Source organism: Panthera leo, chromosome B4, assembly GCF_018350215.1.
Source record: "Panthera leo isolate Ple1 chromosome B4, P.leo_Ple1_pat1.1, whole genome shotgun sequence".
Classification (NCBI taxonomy): domain Eukaryota; kingdom Metazoa; phylum Chordata; class Mammalia; order Carnivora; family Felidae; genus Panthera; species Panthera leo.
Window position 1 is genome coordinate 43,378,485 of NC_056685.1, and position 27,839 is coordinate 43,406,323.

General features: G+C 36.8%; 1 protein-coding gene across 3 annotated transcripts; it reads right to left on the bottom strand.

Annotated features, from left to right (window-relative positions):
* Positions 1 to 2,001: 2,001 nt before the first annotated feature.
* Positions 2,002 to 26,537, bottom strand: CLECL1 (C-type lectin like 1). Of its 3 annotated transcripts, XM_042945773.1 has the most exons (7): positions 26,403 to 26,537; positions 26,146 to 26,235; positions 22,313 to 22,399; positions 20,183 to 20,281; positions 8,917 to 9,086; positions 3,641 to 3,753; positions 2,002 to 2,622 (listed from the first exon to the last, which is right to left on the bottom strand). In XM_042945773.1, the coding sequence occupies exons 2-7, from the start codon at positions 26,225 to 26,227 to the stop codon at positions 2,508 to 2,510; spliced, it is 666 nt and encodes a 221-aa protein (XP_042801707.1). In that variant the 5' UTR covers positions 26,228 to 26,235; positions 26,403 to 26,537; the 3' UTR covers positions 2,002 to 2,507. The 3 variants fall into 3 exon arrangements, with proteins under 3 accessions (XP_042801707.1, XP_042801706.1, XP_042801708.1); XM_042945772.1 differs by lacking the exon at positions 26,403 to 26,537 and having other exon boundaries at positions 26,146 to 26,376; XM_042945774.1 differs by lacking the exons at positions 20,183 to 20,281; positions 26,403 to 26,537 and having other exon boundaries at positions 26,146 to 26,380.
* Positions 26,538 to 27,839: the final 1,302 nt, after the last annotated feature.

Below are 27,839 nucleotides of genomic sequence, written 5' to 3' on the forward strand. Positions count from 1 at the left end.
CTTATAGTCCTATGAACACCACTGTGCTCATAAAATAAAACATTTTTGTTGGAATGTAGCGCCAACGTGCCATAACACAAATGCTTTACCCATCCGTTCATATACAGTGTCCAACTCAACATACAGACGTAGGATTCTTACGTTATGATATGACTTACAAGAAAGCTTCTAAGGATGTAACCGCCATAAAGAGGTGAACATAAACGTCACGAGAAAGTTTGTTTCTGAAGCATTTAAGCCTCCACGTACACTCATTTGGCATTCATAGGATTCTCTGTCAATATCATCGCCCACGCAGAAAAATTCTCCAGTTTTCCCTTGGCACTCGATGACTTACCGGTGAGGCCTCCATTGTCTGAGCCTCTGGTCTTTTGCAGCCTATCTTTCCAGCCTCATATCAGCATTTTACTTTTGTGATCATTTAGGGAAAACAACATCGTAAGTAGTTTTTTGAGCATTTATGTGCTAGACATTTTAAAAGACACTGGAAATATAAAACCAGTTATTACGTAGTTTATAGTCAAGTGAGGGTGGAGAACATTAATTAAATATTCACTCAAATACTGATATAGGTAAGACCAAAAATGTGATAAGCTCTGGGAAGGGGTATATAATGTTGGGATATTTGACCTCATCGTGGAGCTCAGAGAAGATCCTTAAGAATTCAGCTTTTTATGGAGAGTGGTTGAGAGTTCACTTGATAGAGAATAGAGAAAAGAGACTTCCAGATACAGGGAAAATGTCTGTCAGACAGTGTGGTGAAATTGTGGATGAGTTCCTGAAATTAGTCTACTATGGTCGTGGTACTGGGAGTTTGGATAAGTTTTGTGTAGAAAGACACTAAGTAAGCGAGGATTAGAGCTGACTGGGATTTCTAGGCTGTGTTATGGAGTTTGGTGTTATTCTAAATTTATTACTTTTTTGACATACATTTTTAAGTTTATGTATTCTGAGAGGGAGACAGAGAGTGTCTGAGCAGGGGGAGGGCAGAGAGAAGGAGAGACAGAATCCCAAGCAGGCTCCCTAATGTCAGTACAGAGCCCAACACGGGGCTCTATCTCACAAAGTGTAAGATCATGACCTGAGCTGAAATCAAGAGTCCGGCGCTTAACCGACTGAGCCACCCAGGCATCCCTGGTGTTAGTCTAAGAACGATGTTGCAGTGTTTTTCAAAAGAAGGGTTGTATTGTCAGTATGTGTATTTTTAAAATATCACTTAGGTTACGTGGTAGAGAATAACTGAAATGGATTAGGAGTAGAAACAGGAAGGCCTTGTTAGTTCAGTCACTTAATACTTTGGTACTTTTGTATTAAGGTTGTGAAAGCAATGAAGGGAAGAGGTGAGATTTGAGAGATATTTAGTAAAAACACTAACAATACTTGGTTTTGTGGGAGGGAGAGTGGATAGCAATACAGAAAGGTAGGCCAGATAGAGGGTGATGACGACACAGCTGGACTCTAAGTTGTGACATTTCTTGTCTTGTGTGGTGTGCCATTGACTGAGACACTGAGTGCTGGAGGATGGTTCCTTTCATGAGGAAAGTGACTGAACTATTTTTTTTTTAAAGAATTTTTTTTAAAGTTTATTTATTTTTGAGACAGAGAGAGACAGAGCATGAACGGGGGAGGGGCAGAGAGAGAGGGAGACACAGAATCCGAAACAGCCTCCAGGCTCTGAGCCGTCAGCACAGAGCCCGAAGCGGGGATCGAACTCACGGACCGTGAGATCGTGACCTGAGCCGAAGTCGGACGCTTAACCGACTGAGCCACCCAGGCGCCCCATGATTGAACTATTTTTATATATTGAGTTTGAGATGCCTTTGAGATTTCAGATTTCATATGTTAAATGTCATTTATGAACTAACTTTCTTTGATATAGTAGAGAGAGTGTATGCACACTTGCTCGTAAGCAGGGGAGGGGCAGGAGAAGGAGAGAGAGAATCTTAAGCAGACCCCACACCTAGTGCAGAGCCTGATTTGGGGCTCAATCTCATGAGCATGAGGTAATGGCCTGAACTTAAATCAAGAGTCAGATGGTCAACCAGCTGACAGCCAGGTGCCCCAACTTGATATGTTATATAAGCAGTACCGTATATGGGTCTGGTGATCCGGGAAAAGTCTGGGCTAGAGATGTAAATTTGATTTTGATATGAATTTCTTCGTAAAAATGTAATTAGGTAAGGATATTATAGAGGGAAGCTGTGGAGAAAATAAAGACGGAAGTTTCGAAACCACATGCAAAATGAGAATGGGGATTGAATAACTGATAATTCAGACGAAAAAATACGTTCATTCTATCTTCTCAGTTTCTACAACATTTCATTTTCTCTATTAGCCTTCCTAAATCTCTGAGAAATAGTACTATACCCACCCGAATGAACACACACACACACACACACACCCCTCTGGGACACACGTGGCCCTCTGGACTTTGATATATTCTGAGTTCAAACTTCATGTGGTGTCTTTCCGTCAGAGAAATGGAGACTGATTTCCTGCAGTGTGGGTTACAGTTGACAAATCCACGGATTAATTTTCTCACATTTTTGTTCAGCTATCTTAATTTGAGACACCTGGGCACATTTCATGCTCCGGGTCCGCCATTTTTCTTCTACTGAAAACCTATGAAGGAAGAAAATGGTTATCTTTACAACAGCAAATGTCCAGAGACTAAAGAGGGCCTCAGAAAATATTTTCTAATTTTTAAAATAAAAACATGAGTATTTAAACAATTTAAACAATATACAATATGGTGGGTAAGGTAATTCTTCCCCCCCTCAGTTTTATTTTGCAAGAGAAGTTAATAGTTAAGGAGTATTAGTCAAGGTTATGTGGATAATGCTAAAATGGCACTTCTGGGTTTGTTCATTTAAAAACTGTTGAAAAGGGGCGCTTGGGTGGCTCAGTCGGTTAAGCGGCCGACTTCGGCTCAGGTCATGATCTCGCGGTCCGTGAGTTCGAGCCCCGCGTCGGGCTCTGTGCTGACCGCTCAGAGCCTGGAGCCTGTTTCAGATTCTGTGTCTCCCTCTCTCTGACCCTCCCCCGTTCATGCTCTGTCTCTCTCTGTCTCAAAAAATAAAAAAATAAAAATAAAAACTGTTGAAAAGAGCAGAAATTTATATTTTGTAAACTATACTTGTGGTCTTTTTTTTTTTTTTTTAAGAGAGGGATAGAGAGCATGAGTAGGGGAGGGGGCAGAAGGAGAGAAAAAGAGAATGTTAAGCAGTCTCCATGCTCAGTGAGGAGCCCCAAATGAGGCTCAACACCATGATCCTGGGATCATGACCTAAGCTAAATCAAGAGTTGGATGTTCAACCAACTGAGCCACCCAGGTGCCCATAAACTTGTGCTCTTACAAGAGATTTCACACTGGTCAATTTGCCTCTTTAATAAAATAAAAGAACGCTATTGGCAAATCCTGCTTCCCATCCCTAAATCTTCTGAGTGTGTGGAATATGATGTCTTTTTTCCCTCAACTTTCCGAGTAGACCATTTTATATGAATATTTGCCAGATCATATGATTCGGTTAGGAAATGTATACCTGTTTCCTCAGTTCAAGCCCAACAGCATCAGACGACTCTTTCTTGTCATACAGTATGGGATTAAAATCACAAAAAAGCTAAAATACAATAAACTCACAGATGGGAGTCAAAAGGGTTGTTGTCTACCCAGGTCCATGATTCCCCTCCAGGTGGAATAGTCAAGCCAATCCAGTAAAACACTCCGGTATTTAGGTGCTTCCATAGGAAACTCTAAAGAGAATAGGAAATATTATAGGAAACAACTGATCGATTCTTATAGATACACAAAATAAATTTCTCAAGAGGACCTTTTGTATGCTGGTCCTACACGAGAAACAGGGATTGAACTTCACACTTTTCTAACGGATCATACTGGAGGGACAAAGTACTGCACTACAATGTCGTAAAGTATGCGTGGTTGCCGGGAATCCTAAGACTGCGAAGATGAACTTTCAAATTTGAGTCCTGGCTCGATGATCGATTGCTGTGCATCTTGGCACAGTTGTTGAATCTTTTTACTTGTGTTTTCCCCAATCTCTGAGACTCAGGTTATCTGAGTAGTACCTATCTCAAAGAGCTTTGTTATTAAATAACATTATTATACACTGCTTGGAACATAATAAATTCTCATTACATAAATGTTAGTGGTTATAATTAATTACAGGTAAGAAAAAATAGATAGAAGCAAGAGAATATACAGGGAAGAAAGGAAGCAATATCTGAGCTGACATGGTACATATTGTTCATAGTTCTTAATAACTTTTTCTATAGTAATAAAACCCCTGAGCCATATCTATGGCCAGACATAGTAAGGATATGTTTCCCAGGCTCCCTTTTGGCGAAGTGTGACAATGTGACTAATTTCTGGCTAATGGAACACAATTCAAGCGATACTGAAATTCTAATCAAGCACGTAAAAGGTAGGGCTGTATCCTTCCATTCATTATTTCCTTCTTTTCTGATGGCTAGAACGTCCATATGGTGGTCCATCAACCGGAAATAGGTGGACACAGACAGCACTCCACAGACAAGACTAGGAATCCATAGCTGTACGGACTAAAACGTGAGTGACATAACCAATTGCATAGAGGAATAGATACATTTTCCCCCTATTTTAACACTTCAACATTGGAAACATCAGACAATCCATGGCTCATAGTAGTTTAACTGGGAGTTTTCTTTTTGCTTTCTAATTGTCCTAACGCTTTTAAGTGTACCAAAGGGATATCTTATAAGTGAAACTGTTTTAGAGTCAATAAAGTGAACATCTACCTTGTTTAAGCTACGGTGATTTTGGTTCTCTGTCACATGCAGCTGAACTCATAGGCTAAATGTCATAACTGTTTGTAAGAAAATAAAGTCATTATGCACGCATACAAGACAACGTAGTGTTGTTCCATTGAATTATCTTTGCGCTATGGTAAAAAAAAATCAGTTGACTAAATTTTTGTAGGTCTGCTTCTGGCATCTCTATTCAGTGTCACTGGTCTATCTGTCTTTTGCCAATTCTACACCATATTAACTAATTTTGCTTTATAGTAAGACTTGAGATCGAGTAATGTACATCTTCCATTCTTCTGCTTGCTTTGGGGCTAGTTTGTTCTTTTCTTAGTTTCTTTTTTTTTTTTTTTTAAGTAGTGTAGATGACTGATTCTACATTATTTTCTTTTCAAACATAAGCACTTAATGCGATAAATTTCCCTCGAAGCTCTGCTTAAGTTGAAACCTGTAAATTCAGACACATTAAGATGCTGTTTTTATTCAATTCACAATATAGTTTAAAAATTTTGCTCTGATCACTTCCTTTTTGACCCAGTCATCATTCAGAAGTGTGTTGCAGAATTTTCAAACGTTTGGGAACTTTCCAAACACTATTCTGTTCCTAATTTCCAGTTTAATTTTCTGAAGGTCTGAGACATGCTTTGTAGAAGATCTATCTTTGAAGATTTTAAATATATATATATATTTTAAATATATAAATAAATATAAATATATATATATATATATATATATATATATATATATAATTGACTCCTGTTGTGGGATTCAAGGGCCAAAGGGTAGAATATTATGGACCAAATTGTGTCTCTCCAAAATTCCTATGTTGAAGCCCTGACCCCCAGGACTTCAAAATATGACTGCATTTGAAGTCAGAGCCTTTAAAGAGCTGATTCAGCTAAACTAGGGCTATTAGCGTGGATCTTAATTCAATCTGACTGCTGTCCTTATAAGAAGAAAAATTTGGGCACACGGAGAGACACAGATACACCCACACAGAGGAAAGACTATGTGAGGACGCAGTAAGAGGTGGCCGTCTGAAAGCCAAGGAGAGAGGCATTGGCCAATACCTTGATCTTGGGACTCAGCCTTCAGAACTGCAAGAAATTCATTTCTCTTGCTTAAGTCATTAAGTTTGTGGTCCTTTGTCACGGCTGCCCCAGCAACCGCATACAACTCCTTTATCATTTTGCAGTATTCCCTTTTTTTTTTTTTTTTTTTGCTTGTTTGTTTGTTTGTTTCTTTGGGTCTTTTTATTTACCTCATACCCAATGATTTGATGCTAACTTGACTTGACAAAACCCACTGGTTTTGTGCGTAGTAATGAAACGAGGTTACTAGTTTGTCCTAGGGTTGAAGTTAATAGTTAGGAGGGTGGGTTTCTCATCTGTTGCTGCTCTGGTAATCCTTGGTGCACCTCGGGTTTCAAATTCCTGCGGTGGCATCTTGTGTTCAGTGGTTTTCGTTTGTCTGTGTGCCAGGGAAATGTCTCCTTGACCTGAGAATTTAAGTCTCCCTTCTCACCATGCCTCATGAAGATCTCTTTGCTCATTCTTCTTCCTCCCTTGTCCCTCTCCCTTATTGACTTCCTATTTGAAACTTGTTAGCTTGATAATAAAAGGCAGCAGAGGCAATGGTCTTTCTTGTTCTGATTATGCCTCAGTCTTAGGCAGGCACTCACCCCTGTCTTCTCTGTGCGGCTTTCTCTGTTCTGCTGCCCCTCCTCTGAATGTAGTCATGGTCCCATTGTGTATTCTTGACCCTCCCACGGGAGTATTTTCGGTTCCCAGTCCTCTTTCTCACCTGCAGTGGGTTTCACCAGCGCCCTAAAGGCAGCTGTCCTTGTCACCGGCACGCACATTAAGGCTTTTGTGCCATAGCACAGTTAACAGACAGGGGGACAAGGATCTAGGGGGGAATTTCTTGCCACTTCCGCATCACTGCTCTTTTCTCCTCCCAGGTCTGTGCCACAATGGACATTTTTTTTATGGTTCTTTCCAATCTTTTCTTTTTTTAATGTTGATTTGTTTTTGAGAGCAAGAGAGAGAGACAGAGAGACAGAGTGTGAGTGGGGAAGGGCAGAGAGATGGAGACACAGAATCCGAAGCAGGCTCCAGGCTCTGAGTTGTCAGCACAGAGCCCGACGCAGGGCTCGAACCCACAAGCTGCGAGATCATGACCCGAGCCAAAGTCGGACATTTAACCGACTGAGCCACCCAGGTGCCCCGCGCCCCTCTTTCCAATCTGTTCTTTGAGAGCCAGTGACGTTGACAGAAAAATAGTCTTTCAGGGTTTGTAGAATTCCCTTATTTCTAAAGAGCCCAGGAGCCTCACACTGTTCTTGCACCTTACTATCAGCCTGAACTCATCTTTCAATTATTTTGACTGAACTCTTCTTTCTGATGCATAATGCCTGATTTGTGTATCCCAAGTGAGTGAGGATGTGTCTTCTCTTTCCCACAGGTACCTGTTTCAACATAGATTTTGGCTCTGCAACCCTACCTTTCCCATGGATCTGAAACAAGTTGGCAATTTATAGTTGACTGGCTATTTCTTATTCTAAAAGTTGTAGTGACATTTCTTCACGATCTTCGCACCTTGCCGTGAAAAATCTCCTTGCTTTTGTTGGTTTGTTTGCTTAAATACTTCTTTTTCTCATTTTCTTCTTCTTCCTCCCCCACCCCTCCTTTTTCTCCTTCTTTCTACTTTCTTTTTTTTTTCTTTGCCATAGGTGACACATGGGTTTTCTAGGTGGACTTATAATTCTCTTCCTTTCACTTTATTCTTAACTTATTTGAAAGCTAGAGATGAATTTGCTAGAGAAATTATTTTCTGTTTCTTGGAGTAATTATTCTTCTGTAATATATATCTTATCTATCTGACTTTTACATGCCCTCTTTGGAGAAATTTGGAAACGGAAATATTTATGTATAAATTCTATGCTGATTCCTTTTAGATTCTTATCTATCCTTGAAAGAGAACAATTATACCTGGCCCATTCAGTTGTTTAGGAATAATGTGAAGGGGTGTAATCTGAGCTGGAAGAAGGAATTTTCTATTAAAATATATTGTCTCAGTCTACTGGTCTCCCCCATCTGGTTTATTGATTGCCTAGAAGATATGTTTTTTCTGTATTTCAGCATCCTTCCCTTTGATGGTGAGAGGGAAATAGATGAGGTTCTTAGTGAAATATTTTATTGAACAATTTCTTCATGCATTGATTTGTTATTTATCCCTTCCAGAGCATTCTTATGAGATTTCCAGTTGATACCTGCTTCCCCTTTCTTGCCTTAAAATTGACCTCAAGGAGAATACAATTCTTACTCTATCCTGGATTCAGCTCATATTTGAGTCAATTTGAACTGCATCTGATAGACAGTCTTACAGGTTGAGATTTGGTGTTACACCGGTTACGGTGAGAAGATAGTTTACTTCTTTTTTCTTTTTTATTTTTTTTTAACGTTTATTTATTTTTGAGACAGAGAGATACAGAGCATGAACGGGGGAGGGGCAGAGGGAGAGGGAGACACAGAATTAGAAGCAGGCTCCAGGCTCTGAGCCATCAGCCCAGAGCCTGACGCGGGGCTTGAACTCATGGACCGCGAGATCGTGACCTGAGCTGAAGTTGGACGCTCAACTGACTGAGACACCCAGGTGCCCCACAAAACTTCAATTTAAATTAAGCCAGTTAGAGAAATATTCTGCTCAAGGAAGAAGGTCCTTAATGAGGACTATTCTGTATTTCTTTTCTCTCAGCATCATCTTAATTTTAGCTGCCATGATATCTGACTGCAGCCATTGTGAATATTGCAATAAACATGAGAGATGAGGGAAGATATTTACCGTCTTACGTTTTAAAATGGAATCTAGTAAGCAATGGGGATCCTTGGTGGAGAAGTTAGGTGTAGAGTAGCAAATGAATTCCTCCAATCCATAGCCACTCCCTCCCAAAAAGCTTAAAAATAAACATGTAGTTCAACAATTCATTCAACCAACATTTATGTAGTTAACAGGAATGAGGCTTCACATTATTTTCATAGAAATTTCCAAGTATGTAGCACAATAACTGTAATGAAAAGTGTGAGGATGCTATAATCTCCAAGTTTGATATCTCACCATATCAATGAAGTCTCGAATCACCATGAGATGTGAATTTTTCGTGGCACAGTCATTTTTACTTTCATGCCAAGATTTATTAGCTTTAGCAACCCAGTAACATTTTCCCCCGTGTAGCCTCCAGTCTTTCGAAGGGCATGATTTATGAGCGGTAGAAGAGTTGAAAGAAACTGGAAGGAAAAAGGATAAGTAATTAAAAGAGACTTAGAACTATATCCCTAATACCACATACAAGCTTCTCAAATTTTGTTAAATTATGGTCTAAAGCTTTCTTTGACAAAAGTATATGCTTTTCTCAAGGTGGATTTGGAAAGAATAAAGATTAACAGAATTTCAACCATGTGTATATTCATTCATTCTTCCATTCTTTTTCTGTTTAATTCACTTAAAAATATATCATATTTTCTATCAGCAAGGCAATGTATAAGACACTAGGATCAAGACTGTATAGGGTCAATGCAGACACTGCCTGCACTCAAGTCTCAGGCAGATAAAAATTTTAAAGTAAAATACAAATTAGAGATTTTAATTAGTGGTCCACCATTACACCAGACATTTTGGGAGTTATCTATCACACTGGAATATATTTTCTTGGACAAAATTTGCATAATAAGTGGCCCCCAAAGCTTAAGATAGATTGATCCTCCCATACAAAAAGGATCTTGACATCCCCAAATGTGCTTGTAACAGGTAGTTTTGATTTATAATATTTGCCAGTAGGTTTAGATGATGACACATAGCCATCCTGGATATACCGGTAATTTATTGCCCTTGAAATAAATATCCTTTAAAAACACACATACATATACACAGAAAATGACTTGAAGGCACTGAAACATGAACAAAAGCAGGCAGATTTTGGAGGGGAAGTGACACTTGAAATAGGTATGGAAAGGTATATATTTTTTATTTTTACAACTGTTAGCTTAAGACAGCCCAATGTTGGTGCCATGTAGAGTGAGTAAAATTTCAATAGACAATCTGCAGTCTTTTGAGACTTAAAAAACAAAAACAAAAACAAAAACAAAACAAAACAAAACAGAGAACAGAGTTTGAAGCAACCACAGATATTGAAAATGGAGGATGAATCCCATGAAGAAGAAAACATAAAGGATGTACACCAAGTTCCAAGTATAAAAGTTTTCCAAGTCGCTGCCTGATGCATGTGAAAGCTACATTATAGCTAAGGATAAAATAATTTATTTGGGGAAAAAAAAGAATTTGTTTGAGATTTGAGCTACTGCCCAAAAGATAGATATTTTTGTTTGTTTTAGAGAGCAAAAGTGGGGGAGAGTGGCAATGGGAGACAGAGAGAGACAGAGAGAGAGAGAATCTTAAGTAGACTCCACATTCAGTGCAGAGCCCCCATGTGGGGCTCAATTCCACATTCCTGGGATCATGACCTAAACCGAAATCAAGAGTCAGACCCTCAACCGCTCAACCAAATGAGCCACCCAGGAACTTCCCAAAAGACAGAAATTTAAATTTGAGGTCAGCTATACCAAGTCCCTGCTAAAATAGGAAAATCAACACTGTTTGGAGAAATACATCAGCATACAGACGCTCAGCATAGCCTGCACAATATCCAAGGGCACAATCTCAAAATACTTGACATAAGAAAATCAGGAAAATATGACCGATTAAAATGAGAAAGGAAATCAATGCAGCACAACAGGAAAATGATGCAGGCTGAGAATTATCCCCAAATATTCTAAAGCAGCTGTTCTAATTAGGCACAAGTATGTAAAAGAAAATATGTTTGTAATTAAAAAATGGGATACTTCTAAGAAATAGAGAATTTTTACTTTTGTTAAGAAATGAAATTTATAATTAAGAAATGCATGATATGCAAATTTCATTAGATTGGGCTTAAAAGCAGAGAATTAGCAGGAAAAAAAATGTTTAGGGAACTTGAAATTGTCCAATATAAAAAAACAAGGAAAAACAGTTGGAAAAAATATACAAAGTCTCAATGTTTTGCAGGGCAATATAAAAATATTTAACATACATGAAATTGAAATCCTAGAACCATCGGAAAGAGAAAATAAGGGGAAAAATGGTAATAGTTCAATTTCCTCCAAATTATTTAAATATATAAATCTATACTTTCAAGAAGCTAATCAAACCCTAAGCAGGTATTTTTACATACGCAAAAATAAAATAAACTGCTTACAACAGAGAAAAATCTTGAAAACAGAGAAAAATTGCACGCCATTTATAGGGAAACATAAAAAAAAAAGCCCTTTCACATAATGAATTATGGGGGGCAGAATATAGTGAAAAACATCTTCAAATTGTTGAACAGAACCAAGAAACACTTAACTGTAAAGAACAAACTGATGGTTACCAGAGGGGAGGTGAATGGTGGGATGGGTTAAGTAGGTGATAGGGATTAAGAAGTGCACCTGTGATGAGCACCAAGTGTTGTATGAAAGTGTTGAGTCCCTGTGTTGTACAGCTGAAACTAATCAGATATTGGTCCAGTGGTTTTGCATTTTCTGATTTGATTCTTGGTCAATTCTTATTACATATATATATATATATATATATATATATATATATATAATTTCTGTCTTTCTTTTCTTCCTTTATCTATTCTGGTTGTTGTTTTGCTTAAGCAGAAATTTTTAATCTATTCTTTTTACACCTCTTCTGTATCTCCTTCTTCATTTTCTTTTCTCTTTCTCTGGATTAAGTGGTAGAGTTTCTCTGATTATCTGCTTGGTCAATTTTTCTCTCTCTCTCTCTTTTTTTCTTTTCTTTTTCTCTGCCCCTGTCATTTCTGTCTTTGTATGGGATAAGGCTTCTTCCACTATCACCCCATTTTTAAATGTTTTCCAGGTTTACTTCAAAGAACAAATCAAAGCACACCTGGTGGAAGGTCAAAACCACTACTATGAGTAGGGAAGTAAAGCAAACAGAGTCACAACAAGAAAGAGGGCACAATACACTCCAAAAAGACCTTCTGAAGGGCCAGGCCCTGGACAGTGTATGACCCCCTTTTATAATAGTAGTGCTCACAGGTGCAGGACATATAACAAGCTATTAGGACACATAAAAGACAGAAAACTAGCCAAAATGGTGAAACGGAAGAAATCTCCTCAAAAGAAACTTGAGAAAGAAATGACAGCTAGAGAATTGCTCAAAACATATGTAAACAATTTATCTGATCAAGAATTTAGAATAATAGTTATAAAATTAATAGCTAGACTTAATAAAAGCATAGAAGACAGCAGAGAATTTATTGCTGCAGAGATCAAGGAACTAAGAAACAGTCATGATGAATTAAGAAATGTTGTAAGTGAGGTGCAAAATAAATTAGGCGCAGTGACAGCAAGAATGGAGGAAGCAGAGGGGAGAATAAGTGAAATAGAACATAAAATTATGGAAAATGATGAAGCTAAGAAAAAGAGAGATAAAAAATGCTAGAACAAGAGGGGAGAATTAGAGATAAGTGATTCAGTGAAAAGTAATAATGTCTGCATCATAGGAGTTCCAGAAGAAGAAAAGAGAGAGAAAGGGTCAGAAGGTTTACTTGAACAAAATATAGTTGAGAACTTCCCTAATTTGGAGAAGGAAGCAGACATCCAAATCCAGGAGGCACAGAGAACTCCCTTCAGATTCAACAAGAATGGGCCTTCTCCATGGCATATCATAGTGAAACTGGCAAAATACAAAGTTAAAGAGAGAATTCTGAAAGCAGGTAGGGACACATGGGCCTTGACCTACAAGGGTAGACACATAAGCACAGTAGCAGACCTGTCCACTGAAATGTGGCAGGCCTGGAGGGAGTGTCAGGAAATATTCAATGTGATGAATAGGAAAAATATGCAGTCAAGAATCCTTTATCCATCAAGGGTGTCATTCAGAATAAAAGGAGAGAAAAAGGCTTTCCCAGACAAAAACTGAAGGACAAACCAGCCCTGCAAGAGATCCTAGGGGGACTCTGTGAGTGGAACACTGCAAAGACTACAAAGGACCAGAGACATCACCACAAGCATGAAACCTACAGATAACACAATGACACTAAATCCATATCTTTCAATAATTACTCTGAATTTAAATGGACCAAATGCTCCAATCAAAAGGCATAGAGTATCAGAACGGATAAACAACAACAACAACAACAACAACAACAACAAAGAAAACAAGATCCATCTATATGCTGTCTACAAGATACTCACTTTAGATCTGAGGACACCCTCAGCTTGAAAATGAGGGAATGGAGAACCATCTATCATGCTACTGGAAGTCAAAAGAAAGCTGGAGTAGCCATACTTATGTCAGACAAACTAGATTTTAAACTAAAAGCTGTAACAAGAGATGAAGGAGGGCATTATATCATAATTATGGAGTCTATCCATCAAGAAGAGTTAACAATTATAAATGTTTATGCTCCCAATTTTGAAGTGCCCAAATATATACATCAAGTAATCACAAACATAAGCAATCTTATTGATAAGAATATGGTAATGGCAGAGGGCTTTAATACTCCACTTACAAAAATGGACATAGCATCTAGGCAGAAAATCAATAAAGAAACAATGGCCTTGAATGATACACTGGACCAGATGGACTTGACAGATATATTCAGAATTTTTCATCCAAAAGCAGCAGAATACACATTTTTTTTCAAGTGTACATGGAACATTCTCCAAGATAGATCACATACTGGGTCACAAAACACCCCTCAATAAATAAAAAAGAATAAAAGAATTGAGATCATACCATGCATATTTTCAGATCGCAACACTATGAAACTTCAAGTCAACCACAAGAAAAATTTTGGAAAGCCTCCAAATGCATGGGGGTTAAAGAATATCCTACTAAAGAATGAATGGGTCAATCAGGCAATTAGAGAGGAAATTTAAAAATATACGGAAGCAAATGAAAATGAAAACATTGACAGTCCAAATCCTTTGGGATGCAGCAAAGGCAGTCCTGAGAGGAAAATATATTGCAGTTTAGGCCTATATCAAGAAACAAGAAAAATCCCAAATACAAAACCTAATCACACCTAACCTAATGGAACTTGAAGCAGAATAGCAAAGACTCCAAAACCAGCACAAGAAGAGAAATAATAAAGACTAGAGCAGAAATAAACAACACATAATCCAAAAAAACCCAATAGAACAGATCAATAAATCTAAGAGCTGATTTTTTGAACAAATAAACCAAATTGATAAATGCCTAGTCAGACTTCTCAAAAAGAAAAGAGAGGGAACCCAAATAGATAAAATCACGAAAGAAAGAGGAGACATCACAACCAACATGACAGAAATACAAAGAATTATTAGAGAATGCTATGAAAAATTATATGCCAACAAACTGGACAACCTGGAAGAAATGGACAAATTCCTAGACACCCACACACTACCAAAACTCAAACGGTAAGAAATAGAAAGTTTGAACAGACCCATAATCAGTGAAGAAACTGGATCAGCTATCAAAAATCCCCAACAAACAAGAGTTCTGGGCCAGATGGCTTCCCTGGGGAATTCTACCAGACATGAAAGCAGAGTTAATATCTATCCTTCTCAAGCTGTTCCAAAAAATAGAAACAGAAGGGAAGTTTCCTGACTCATTCTATGAAGTCAGTATTACCTTGATTCCCAAATCAGAGACCCCACCAAAAAGGAGAATTACAGGCCAATATCCCTGATGAACATGGATGCAGAAATTCTCAACAAGATACTAGCAAATTGAATCCAACAGTATATGAAAAGAATTATTCACCATGATCAAGTGGGATTCATTACTGGGCTGCAGGGCTGGATCAATATTCACAAATCAATCAATGTGATACATTACATTAATAGAAGAAAGGGTAAGAAAGCGATGATTCTGTCAATAGATGCAGAAAAAGCATTTGACAAAATACAACATCATTTCTTAATAAAAATCTTCAAAAAGTCTGGATAGAAGGAACATACCTTGACATCATAAAAGCCATATATGAAAATCCCACAGTTAATATCATCCTCAATGAGGAAAAACTGAGAGCTTTCCCTCTGAGATTAGGAACACAACTGAGGGATGTCCACCCTCACCACTGTTGTTTAACATAGTGTTGGAAGTGCTAGCATCAGCAATCAGACAACAAAAGGAAATAAAAGTCATCCAAATTGGCAAAGAAAAAGCCAAGTTTTCGCTTTTCACAGATGACCTGATACTCTGTGTGGAAAACCTGAAAGACTCCACCAAAAAGCTGCTAGGGCTGGTACATGAATTCAGCAAAGTTGCAGGATACAAAATCAACACACAGAAATCGGTTGCATTTCTAGACACCAATAATGAAGCAACAGAAAGAGAAATCAAGAAATTGATCCCGTTTACAGATGCAAAGAACCATAAGATACCTAGGAATAAACCTAACCAAAGATGTAAAAGATCTGTACTCTGAAAACTATAGAAAGCTTATGAAAGAAATTGAAGAAGACACAAAGAAATGGAAAAACATTCCATGCTCATGGATTGGAAGAACAAATATTGTTAAAATGTCAATACTACCCAAAACAATCCACACATTCAATGGAATCCCAGTCCAAATAACATGGTCATTCTTCTCAAAGCTAGAACAAACAATCCTAAAATTTGTATGGAACCACAAAAGACTCTGAATAGCCAAAGTAATGTTGAAAAAGAAAACCAAAGTGGAAGGTATCACAATCCCAGACTTTAGCCTCTACTACAAAGCTGTAATCATCAAGACAGTATGGTATTGGCACAAAAACAGACACACAGACCAATGGAATGGAATAAAGAACCCAGAAATGGACCCACAAATGTATGGCCAACTAATCTTTGGCAAAGCAGGAAAGAGTATCCAATGGAAAAAAATCTTTTTAGCAAATGGTGCTGGGAGAACTGGACAGCAACATGCAGAAGAATGAAACTGGACCACTTTCTTACACCATACACAAAAATAAGTCAAAATGGATGAAAGACCTAAATATGAGACAGGAAACCATCACAACCCTAGAGGAGAAAACAGGCAACAACCTCTTTGACCTCAGCCACAGCAACGTCTTACTTGACATGTCTCCAAAGACAAGGGAAGTAAAAGCAAAAATGAACTATTAGGACCTCATCAAGATAAAAAGCTTCCGCAGTGCAAAGGAAACAACCAGCACACCTAAAAGGCAGTGTACAGAATGGGAGAAGATATTTGCAAATGACATACCGGATAGCAGGTTAGTATCCAAAATCTATAAAGAACTTACCAAACTCAACACCCCAAAAACAAATAGCAGAAGACATGATTAGACACTTTTCCCAAGAAAACATCCAGATGACCAACAGACACATGAAAAGATGCTCAATATCATTCATCATCAGGGAAATACAAATGAAAACCACATTGGAATACCACCTCACACCGGTCAGAGCAGCTAAAACTAACAACTCAGGAAACAACAGATGTTGGCGAGGATGTGGAGAAACAGTAACCCTTCTGCACTGTTGGTGGGAATGCAAACTGATGCAGCTTCTCTGGAAAACAGTGTGGAGGTTCCTCAAAAAATTAAAAATAGAATTACCCTATGACCCAGCAGTAGCACTACTAGGAATTTATCCAAAAGATACAGGAATGTTGATGCATAGGGGCATGTGTACCCCAATGTTTATAGCAGTGCTTTCAACAATAGCCAAAATATGGAAAGACCCCGAATGTCCATCTACTGATGAATGGATAAAGACGTTGTGGTATATCTATAGAATGGAATACTACTTGGCAATGAGAAAGACTGAAATCTTGCCATTTGCAACAACGTGGATGGAACTGGAGGGTATTATGCTAAGTGAAATAAGTCAGTCAGAGAAAGACAGATATCGTATGTTTTCACTCATATGTGGGATTTGAGAAACTTAACAGAAGACCATGGGGGAAGGAAAGGAGAAAAAATAGTTCCTAACAGAGAGAGAGGCAAACCATAAGACACTCTTAAATACAGAGAACAAACTGAGGGTTGATGGAGGGGGAGGAAGGTTGATGGGCATTGAGGAGGGCACTTGTTGGGACGAGCACTGGATGTTGTATGTAAACGATGAATCATGGGAATCTTCTCCCAAAGCCAAGAGCATGCTGTATACAGTGTATTTTAGCTAACTTGACCATAAATTATATTTTTTAAAAAAGACGCCAGCAACAATGCAACTAGGACTTTTAAGGATACATTTAATAAGAAATTACTATATTTGTACTTCTATATTTCTAATAGTAGATACTTTGATCAGATAGTGTGAACCAGTGCTTCTTAACCATTTCTATATTATGGAATATAAAAAAATTTCTGAAGTGTAGCAAGACAAAAAAATAAAAGTCTATGGTTTACCAATTAGTCACCTAGATCTTTATAGCTCAAGAAGCTTAAGGCATACCAATGCTAAGGCAGTGTTGAAAAAACTCTCTTTTAAAGATACTTTTCTAGAAGATAATTATATCCTAAAAGAATTAGATAAAAACGTATTGCTTAGAAGAGCCCAGGTGGCTCAGTCAGTTAAGCATCCACCTCTTGATTTCAGCTCAGGTCATGATCTCAGGGTTGTGGGATCGAACCCCACATAGGGCTCTGCGCTGCTTGAGATACTTTCTCTCCTTCTCCCTCTCCCGCTTGTGCTGTCTCATTCTCTCCCTCTCTAAAATATGAAAATAAAAGTATTGCTTCGCTCGTAAGAAATAAGGAAAATCGCTGAAGGGAGGCACTTAGCTAGAAGCCGAATAGGAAGCATTTCCATAAACGAGTTCATAAAGCCAGGTTGCCCTCAAAGCTAATGATTTATTTGTTTATTTTTATCTTAACACGTATGTGTTTATTTATTTATTTATTTATTTATTTATTTATATTAACGATATTCAGTGCCCATACATGATAAAAACTCTCAGCAAACTTGGAATAAAGGTAACTTCCTGAATCGGATTAGCATATAGAAAGTATTATACTTAATGGTGAAATACTGAAAGTTTTACTTTTTTAAAATTTTATTTTTTAATTTATGTGTATTTTGTATTAACTTCATTTATTTTTAAATTTACATTCAAGTTAGTTAGCATATAGTGCTATAATGATTTCAGGAGTAGATTCCCATGATTCATCCCCTACATATAACCCCCAGTGCTCATCCCAACAAGTATCCTCCCTAATTCAAAGCTAATGATTTATATCAGTTCTAGGGTCCTAAATCCAGACCTTGGGTTTGCTGAAAAGTGATAGAGTGAGCCAGTGAGATTCTGGTTGGTCCAGTTTCTTCAATTATTTTTTTTAACATTTATTTATTTTTGAGAGAGAGAGAGAGAGAGCGTTAGTGGGGGAGGGGCAGAGATAGAGGGAGACACAGAATCTGAAGCAGGCTCCAGGCTCTGAGCTGTCAGCACAAAGCCTGACTGGGACTTGAACCCACAAACCGTGAGATCATGACCTGAGCTGAAGTGGGATGCTTAACCGACTGAGCCACCCAGGAACACCAGTCCAGTGTCTTCAAAAGCATCTCAAGTCATTTAACCATTAGCCCCTCACTCCCTCCGCGCAGATGAAATTGCAACCAATCTTTGCCAGAAAGTATTTTTCTTTTAGAAATTCCATCAATTGAAATCATTCACATTAGAATAAAAACATATTAAATGCTTTAAAAAACAAGCCACGTTGCAGGATACACAAAGAGCAGATTTGGTCACCAAAGACTTTAGATATTTAATTCATCATATGTATCAAAAATCATAATGTTTTAAATTATTTAAAGAATAAAAGAATAAGTAGAAAAATGATCAGATAACAGGAGACTATTGAAAGCTAACACAAGTGTGACTGAAATTAAGTCCTTAGAATTGAACACTATAATCCCTGAAATCAGACTCCATGAATGAGTCTGTAGTTTAGACCCAGGAAAAGAGAGCATGTGTGGACTGCAAAACATATCTGAAAACATTGCCTTCAGCACAAATCGATAACTTTGAGGACACAACGGGATGCTAAGAGAAATGGAGGGTAAGCCTATTGCACATCTAATTTAAATTCTAGAAAGAAAATAGAAGGTGGACAAAAAATTAGAATTGATGGCTGAACAGATCTATTTTTATTTTACATATTTTAAGTTTTATTATTTTATTAAGATCAAATTTAGAATTGATGTTCTTTCCTGATGAATTGATCTAGGAATCTAGGAGAGGTGACATACATCTATAGCAATAGGATTAGGATTAGAAAACAAGTCTAACAAAATTTAAAGCTAGAGCTTTATTTAATAACACTAGTATGACCTGTGTCTCCAGTATAGTACATTATAGTACTCTTGCTCTGGGGATGGCGTCCCACAAAATTTTCCTTCAGCATCACACCAGTTAAAAAAAAATTAACATGTGTTGTATCAGACAGCTTTTAGAATGTGGTCAAGGGGGCTTGGAAATATCAAAATCCAATTTAAGGTTTTAATGAATTCTCAGAATTTGAATGTACTCTGTATTATGGACTGGTAAGTCTTTCTAATAGAATTATACCTGGATGTTCAGAAGAAGAACGGTATATAGTTAAAATTAAATTAATAGATTTAAACATGTAATAAGGTCTCTGGAAAATAGAAAGCAGAAAGGCTAAAAGTAATTGAGTGTTTTCTTGACTTTTAAAAGTATACAGGAGCGCCTGGGTGGCTCAGTTGGTTAAGTGTCTAACTTCGGCTCAGGTCATGATCTCACGGTTCGTGGGTTCGAGTCCCACGTGAGGCTCTGGGCTGACAGTGCGCAGCCTGCTTGGGATTCTCTCTCTCCCTCTCTGTCTGCTCCTCTCCCTCTCTCTCTTTCTCTCTCTCAAAAATAAATAAACTTTAAAGAAATAAAAGAATGCAAATACATTCATATGAGACAGCAAGAGAAAGACCAACGTAAGATTACCATTTATAATTATTTTGCATTTAATAACATCACCTGGTAAGAAAAAAAAACTACCTTGGATAATCATGGACTTTAAAAATGAAAATATTGTGATCACATTCTACATCCTCACATGCCCCACTAGAAATAAAAAGAATAAAATGCAAATATTTCAATGAAATACCTTTACATTTAGTTAGAACTCTATATAAGCTCATTTTTCTCCTTTGCCTTGTAACTCTGAGTATTTTTGTCATGGACTGTAATGGGTCTATAGAAAGTAATGATCTCAACCATACCTCTGCAGGTGCAGAGGAACCTTTCTATTCAGATATATTCAGGTAAAACTGAAGCTACTGTCAATGCCTGGCTATTCAGGGATTAGACAATATATAGTAATGTTACCTATTGAGGCGATTGTTCCAGATTTACTTTCCCCAGCACAGAATTTCTCTTTTGATTCATCATCCATTGTATTATGTCTTGCAGATTTGAACTGGGAAACTGATGAAAGAAGAAACATATTTTCCTAACTAAATAAAAAACACAAAACCATTGGGTTCTAGTGACTAAAGTTCAATCATGTAGAAACTCTATAGGAACTTAAATAATTAACATTCTAAGGGGAAAAACAACATTATTTCCCCCAAGATTTGGACTTTCCTTTGGACTCTTAATCTTATTAATGTTAACTTTAGTGAAAATGAAAAGATACTATCTGGGACCAGATGTTGTTCACCTGATTTTTTCCTGGAGGCTTCATACTTATTTTAATAAGCACAAAATAACCAGCCATGGATATAAGCCTCATTTGGAGAGTTTGCATTTAATGAAACACAATTATATCGTGTTAATGACACTTGTTTCAATCAAGTGTCACCTGATTCAGGGAAAGGATTTTATTTTCTTCTATGAGTTTATTTATTTATTTTGAGAGAGAAAGGGAGTGTGTGCATGCACATGCAAGTAGGGGAGGGGAAGAGTGAGGGAGAGAATTGGGGTTCCATCTCATGAACCATGAGATCATGACCTGAGCTAAAATCAAGAGTCAAAGAATCAGATGCTTGGGGCACCTGGGTGGTGTGGTCAGTTAACTGCCCGACTCTTGATTTCATGATCAAGAAATCATCTCATGGTCATGATCTCAGGTCATGATCTCATGGTTCGTGGGATGGATCCCCAAGTCCGGTTCTGTGCTGACAGCACAGGCCTGCTTGGAATTCTCTCTGTCTCTTTCCCTCTGCCCCTCCCCTACTCATGTTCTTTCTCTCTCTCACAAAATAAATAAATAAACTTAAAAAAAAAAAAAGAAAAGAGTCAGATCCTTAATCAGCTGAGCCACCCAGGCTCCCCTCAGGGAAAAGATTTTATATGTTTTGATTTGGTTCATAATTGTTTCAATACTTTGCATGTAAATGCTATATATAGAAGTATAGGGTGAGCCCGGAGTACTTTTTCTACAATGACAAATATTTCTGTCTTTCTGATGGCCATTGAACTGAAATTACCTTTGGTAATTTATAATTTCATAATAATGTGTATTAGGCAATTAAATATTTAAAATCTACTTTGGTAACAATTCTATTGGTAAAAAATACGTTTTATTGACAAACTGATGTTTTAGTAACAAACAAATCTATTAGCTTAACATAAAAACATATATAGAATAGGTTTTTAATGCTAATTATTTTTGCTTCCCTCCTCCCTAATTTTATAGCTGCAATTAGACAATAGACTAGTTATATTAAACTAATGAAACAACTGATCTTTCTGGGGTTTTGGGTGTGCATCTCAACTAGAGGTTCGACCTGGACTTCTAGGTCTTTCCCATTCTGGAATTCTATCACTGTGCCTATTTCTTCGTAACTTCCAAGGCCATTCATAATTGCTAATACTATTTACAAGGATTCTTGATGTAGGCAGGTATGCCTTGGCCTGTTCTAGAGTTTGATTTAATCTGGAAACCTGGATTCCTTGCAATATATACACTCTGTGTGTTACCTTAGTTCTATAGACATTTGTGAAGAACTTTTCTCCAAGCATTTATTCAATAATTAAAAATATTTGCCATATGAATAATTGGATTATGCTCAGTTATGTTCAAAGTACATGAGTAGAATTTTTAAATGGTTTATTAAGAAATGTTTTCACATATTGATTTAAGATTGATAGTGCCCAGGACTAGCTCATGTGAATAAACTTACAAATTTAAACTTATAAATTTAATTTCCTTTCATCGGAAAATAGTTTTAGAGCAGCTTGTGTATAGCTCAATATTAAACTGCATTGTGCGGTTCAATCATAAAATATAAATATATTCTTGACATCTGTTTCTTTTCTCAATGAAAAGAATCCACAATTATATCACATACTGAAGTTCTATGGAGAATCTTTCATTTTAATTGTTTCAAATTTCATACTTTTTGTGAAGTTGTACTGCATTGTTTAGGGAACCATTGAACAGCAAACACAATTACAACAGGTCACTAGAGAAAAATACTTCAGGATAAATGAATAATACTGATAATTACTTACCCAAAATGCTCAACACAATTACTATTACAAGAAGGATGATGATAATTGCACATCCAACTTTCAAGAAAATTCCATGATGGTGAGTATCTACAAAATTGGATAGATTGGAGAGATAAAATTGGATAGTAACTCCAGCAGATATTTCCTTATATGGTGAGAGGTAAGAGGGGACTCAATAAATTTTCTTGGTTATCATGCTTCTAAGTTACTCTCCTTTGAAATATATACACCCAGCTTCTTTTTTGCGGATGCATGCACACACACATACGCACTCACGCATAACATATATACTTTTCTGGTTTGTGAAGAGGGGACTTATAAAACTTTGAATAGGTATGAATTTTTGTTTATGGGTTCATTGCACTTATTCCACAGCATTACAATGATCTACTGTGAGCAGTCCTAAATTTTTATATAAGACTGAGACTCTCCAGATTCTCTAATAAGTTTATTGACAGCACCCACTGATGTGGATTGATTCATTCTTTTCTCTCTTATGTAACATGCCTACTTACTGTGATACATAACTGTGATTTCATATGTTTCATTCATTTTTATTTTAAAATAAAGTACTCTTAGAGATGACCTCACCCAACATCTGCACATTAGTGGGGATATTCAAGTCCACAGCCACATAGTTATTTGATGACAGAGCTGAGATCAGGCCTCAGCTGTCTTGACTGACTACCAAACCAGTAGTTGGTTTGCTGTTCACTCTATCTCATTGTCTTTGGAGTAGTCAAAAGATAATAATAAATCACAAAAAAAGGACTTATTAGCTTTGGCTGATAATTAAACGGGCAATCTCTAATGCAAAATAATTGCAGCATACCAATTCCACTAGATAGATGATATATACACTGAGAAAGTAATAAAATAATTAATGTTGATACATAACCAATTACAAAGTCAAGCGTCAAGACTGGTTAACCTGAATGCTTATTTAGTGGTATATTATTTTTTTTTAATTTTTTTTAACGTTTATTTATTTTTGAGACAGAGAGAGACAGCACATGAACGGGGGAGGGTCAGAGAGAGAGGGAGACAGAGAATCTGAAACAGGGTCCAGGCTCTGAGCGGTCAGCACAGATCCCAACATAGGGCTTGAACTCAGGGACCGCGAGATCATGACCTGAGCCGAAGTCGGCCGCTTAACCGACTGAGCCACCCAGGCGCCCCAGTGGTATATTATTATAGAGTGTTTTGTTCTATGTTCAAATTCTTACTGTTATTGAATAAAACATCTTTAGTGGGATTTTAATTGTCAGAAGATAAAAAAGGCTGTGTATTTTTATTTATCATGTACAACAATGAGAATGGTGCCAGTCAAGGTATAATCTCAAGAAGAATGTGATGGTATCCCTACACACATTTTTAATATAAAATAGACATGTTTTTAATAACATGTTTCAGGTTACAGACCTAAAAACTTACAGAATAAAATTTCAGATTTTATGAAGGGACTGACATAAGGGATATTAGCTCATTTTTTTGACCCTCAAGGTACGATTTACCAAAAGTGTGAATTTCTCAATTTTAGCCTGGGATATTCTCAGTGGCATCATACTTTTCCACTTTTTCGCTTCAGCTCAATTTCATCGTGACCTCTTTGTTTTATATCTTAAAGAACAAATGAACCTATAATATCTATTGAGGGTCTCATGAGATCCGTTTATTTATTTATCCATTTATACATTCATCCACTTACCAAGCATCTACTGATGGCCTGTTAGGTACTTGGTACTATGTGAGGTGTTGGGGATGCAAAGATTAAGAGATTAGGGACAGGGTCTCAGCATTTTTGAGGCTCTGAAGAAGTAAGGAATATGGTAACTTTAAGGAGCAAAGAGAAAGACAATAGCCAGAGCAAAATAAGTAAAACATACGGAGTAAGAAGAAGACTAAGAACCTGACATATCGTATGTAGGGCTCTAGAGGACATGACATTTCAGTGTACCAAATAATTTTTTCCCTCTACTGTGATATGACACATGAGAACAGAAGTTGTATTTATCCAACACCAGGGATATGCAGTGAAAGAGTAATAAAGTATTTGATTTCTGGTCATAAGCACCATTGTGGGTAAGTAATTTAATCTTTATATATTTATGTTTTCTCTCTTTAATACTGGAATATTGAACTAGATGGCATTAAAGATGTTATCTTCAAATCTCTAAGCCTGGAGGGAAGTAAAGTTCTATCTGTAAACAAAAAGGAAATCAAACCCTGGAATGTAGAATTGAAAACACTGGTTTTGTTGCTTGAAGTGAGTTAAAATAATGCTAGAAAAATGGACTAATAGTGTGAGAATTTTCACAATGGGAGAATAAGAATGCAATTCTATTACACGTTATTTTTCAAATTAAGTTCTATCTTCTCATCGAAAAAGAAAGCACCCAGTGTAGGGAGAAAAGAAAGCAGATAAGCTTCTATTGGGCAAGTTAGAGAGGTGACATTTAAAAGTAGGGAATAATATGCTTTTGCAATCGGAGAAAATCACACATCAGTTTCATTTCATAACAAATTTAAAAATATAAAAGAAGAAATACATTCTGTGGAAATATAGAAAATCATACATTATATTCATTCTATAAGGGCAAACGCAATGAGGAGATTTTAAATTACATAAATATTTTATATAAACTATTTTTTATTATTATTATTTTTAATTATTTTTTTAATATGAAATATATTGTCACATTGGTTTCCATACAACACCCAGTGTTCATCCCAACAGGTGCCTGCCTCAATGCCCATCACCCACTTTCCCCTCCCTCCCACCCCCCATCAACCTCTATCCTAGAGAAAAGAATGGAAATGCAACATGAAATTTTCCCTAGTACTTTGGAGGATAAAAGACACATTGAATTTTAAAATCTATCAGTTTTGAGTGGTTTGTGATTAAGGTGCAATGTTATCTTTAGCTATATGCCTATCTCTTCATATTCCAAAAATATTCTATTACTCAGATAGTCACTAATTCTAAACTTCATGAAATAAAATACTAGCATTTCATGTCTCCTTAGTTTAGTTTAACATTGTTACCCTATCAATTTGCAAGTTTCAAAAAGATAATTAACAATGTGAATAGTAGCCAGGAATTTTCCCCTCTGTATAAATAAATATATCATTCTATATTAAAAGGGCAGGTTTAATCAGGGGTATACAAAGTGTAGAGAAAAAAGGGGTCATGAGAACAGATGTCACTGTATGAGTATAAATGGTCACTGCAAGAAATGCAAAGAATAGAAAGTTTACAAAAACCAAAAGCGAAGTTCTGTGTATTAAGAATAGAATTATATATAACACCCAGTGCTCATCATAAGTGCCCTCTTTAATATCCATCACCCATTCAACACATACCCCCACCCCCACCTCCCCTCCAGTAACCCTCAATTTATTCTCTATAGTTAAGAGTCTGTTTCCTGGTTTGCCTTTTTTCTCCACTCCCCCCACCATGTTGACCTGTTTTGTTTTTTAAAATTGCACATATGAGTGAAATCACAGGGTATTTGTCTTTCTCTGACTGACTTATTTCACTGAGCAAAACACTCTCCAACTCCATCCATGGTGTTATATGTGAGTGATAAATCACTAAATTCTACACCTGAAACTAATATTATACTGGATGTTAACTAACTGGAATTTATAAAAATTTGAAAAAGAAAAGCATAAATTACAATTAACTTTATGAACATTTGTGTCATTAAAAACATTCACTCTTATCCTTGCATTTTTCTATTTTTTAGTAAGACATATACAAGCACAGGACAGAAATAAAGGAGATTAGAAGTAAAATATTAATTTTAGAAGGACCCCTAAATCCAACTTACCAGATTTCTGAAGCGAAGATGAATTTCCTAGAGAAAAAGCCCCATCAGTTTTAATATCCGCATAGATTATATCTCCAGCCATTGCACATACTAAAAAAAGAGAGACCAAAAATGATGTTCTGCTAAGGGAGTTTCATAGTTCTGCAAATAAATTTCCGGTAAGTCAAATAAACTGAGATGAACAATTTTCTTTTGTTCTCCCAAATTTGGTGGATTTCTCCTATGAATAAATGACAAAGCAATGTGTTCAGTCTTACCAATCAAGACAAGAGATTTCCAAACACTTCACGATAGGGAAGAAAACTACTATTCGTACAGGAGTTTCTTGCTCTACAGTTAGTTTTCTGCTTAAATTTGGAATAGTTTTCACTTTTGATATTACCACAGATGACCTCCTGCCATTTTTTCTTCTATAAACTACTTCCTCTTTTAGTTCAGACATATATTCTCTGGCAGAAATTCTGTGACCATTCAGCATTTTCTCCAAAGTGGAATAGCAATTTGGAAGGGAGGACAAAGAAAAAGAATGATTTAAAAAAAAATGTTTATTTATTTTGAGAGAGAGGGAAAGCATGAGCAGGGGAGGGGCAGAGAGAGAGGGAGAGAGAGAATCGCAAGAAGGCCCTGCACTGAAGGCCCTGAAGGCCCAACGCAGGGCTTGATCTCATGACTATGAGGTCATGACTTGAGCTGAAATCAGGAGTCAGACACTTAACCGATTGAGCCACCCCGGTACCTGAAAACGAGGGATTTTATAATGGATGTGATAGAAATAACTGATAGACTTCTCATCTTGAAATGCATCGTATTTGCCTAGGTAATACCTTTTTAACCTAGGTAAAAATTCCCTTAGACCTATTCCTTCTTTTCTATGTTTTATAATATGAGCATCAAACTGAGTTAAAACATGGATCATGCAGAGGATTTCCAAGCTGATAATTATATTTAAGGCACAGAAATAAATTCTATGTCAAAATAATTCAAGGTTATGCCATTAAAGAAAATAAATCTTATGTTTAAACAAGGTTCATAGAAATTTCCTGTTGAATGCAATGTATAAAACGTAAATTTTGTTCTCCTCTTTTTTCTAAAGTTACACTAAAATTATATTAAAGGAATAAAAATGTAAAAGTCTCAAACAATAACAAAAAAGAAGTGAGTTCTAACAGATAAGGAAAAAAAATCAGTCAATTCATGGAAGATAGAGATATCATCATTGATGAAACAAAGTAGAAGATAGTGACGTCTAGAATATTCGTAGGGAAATAACTGAGGAGAGAGCCCAACTACCTGTGAAATTCTCATAAGACTCAGAGGTCAGAAATGCCAGATATGAAAAATGACAGAAAGCTTTAGTTCATAAGCAGTAGATTAAATGGGCTTCTGTACCGGAAGGAATTGGTTTCCTCAATGTTCACCCAAATACGTTGCATGGAATTATTTAAACTGTAGTTATCCTTAATCCCTCAGATCCAAGGATTTTACCTATATTAACCAAATAGCTAGAGAACAGATCTTGATTTTCTGGCATCGAGGGTTCCCTCATGGCTTCTGACTCACAAGGCTTCTGACCCAGGATGGGCTATAAGTTGACCTCATGACCACTGTGACACTCTCTCTTTCTTGGGATGTTCTAAAACTTTATATGTTGAACTGAATTTTATACATGAAAAACTGACTTTGAGAGGTTATAT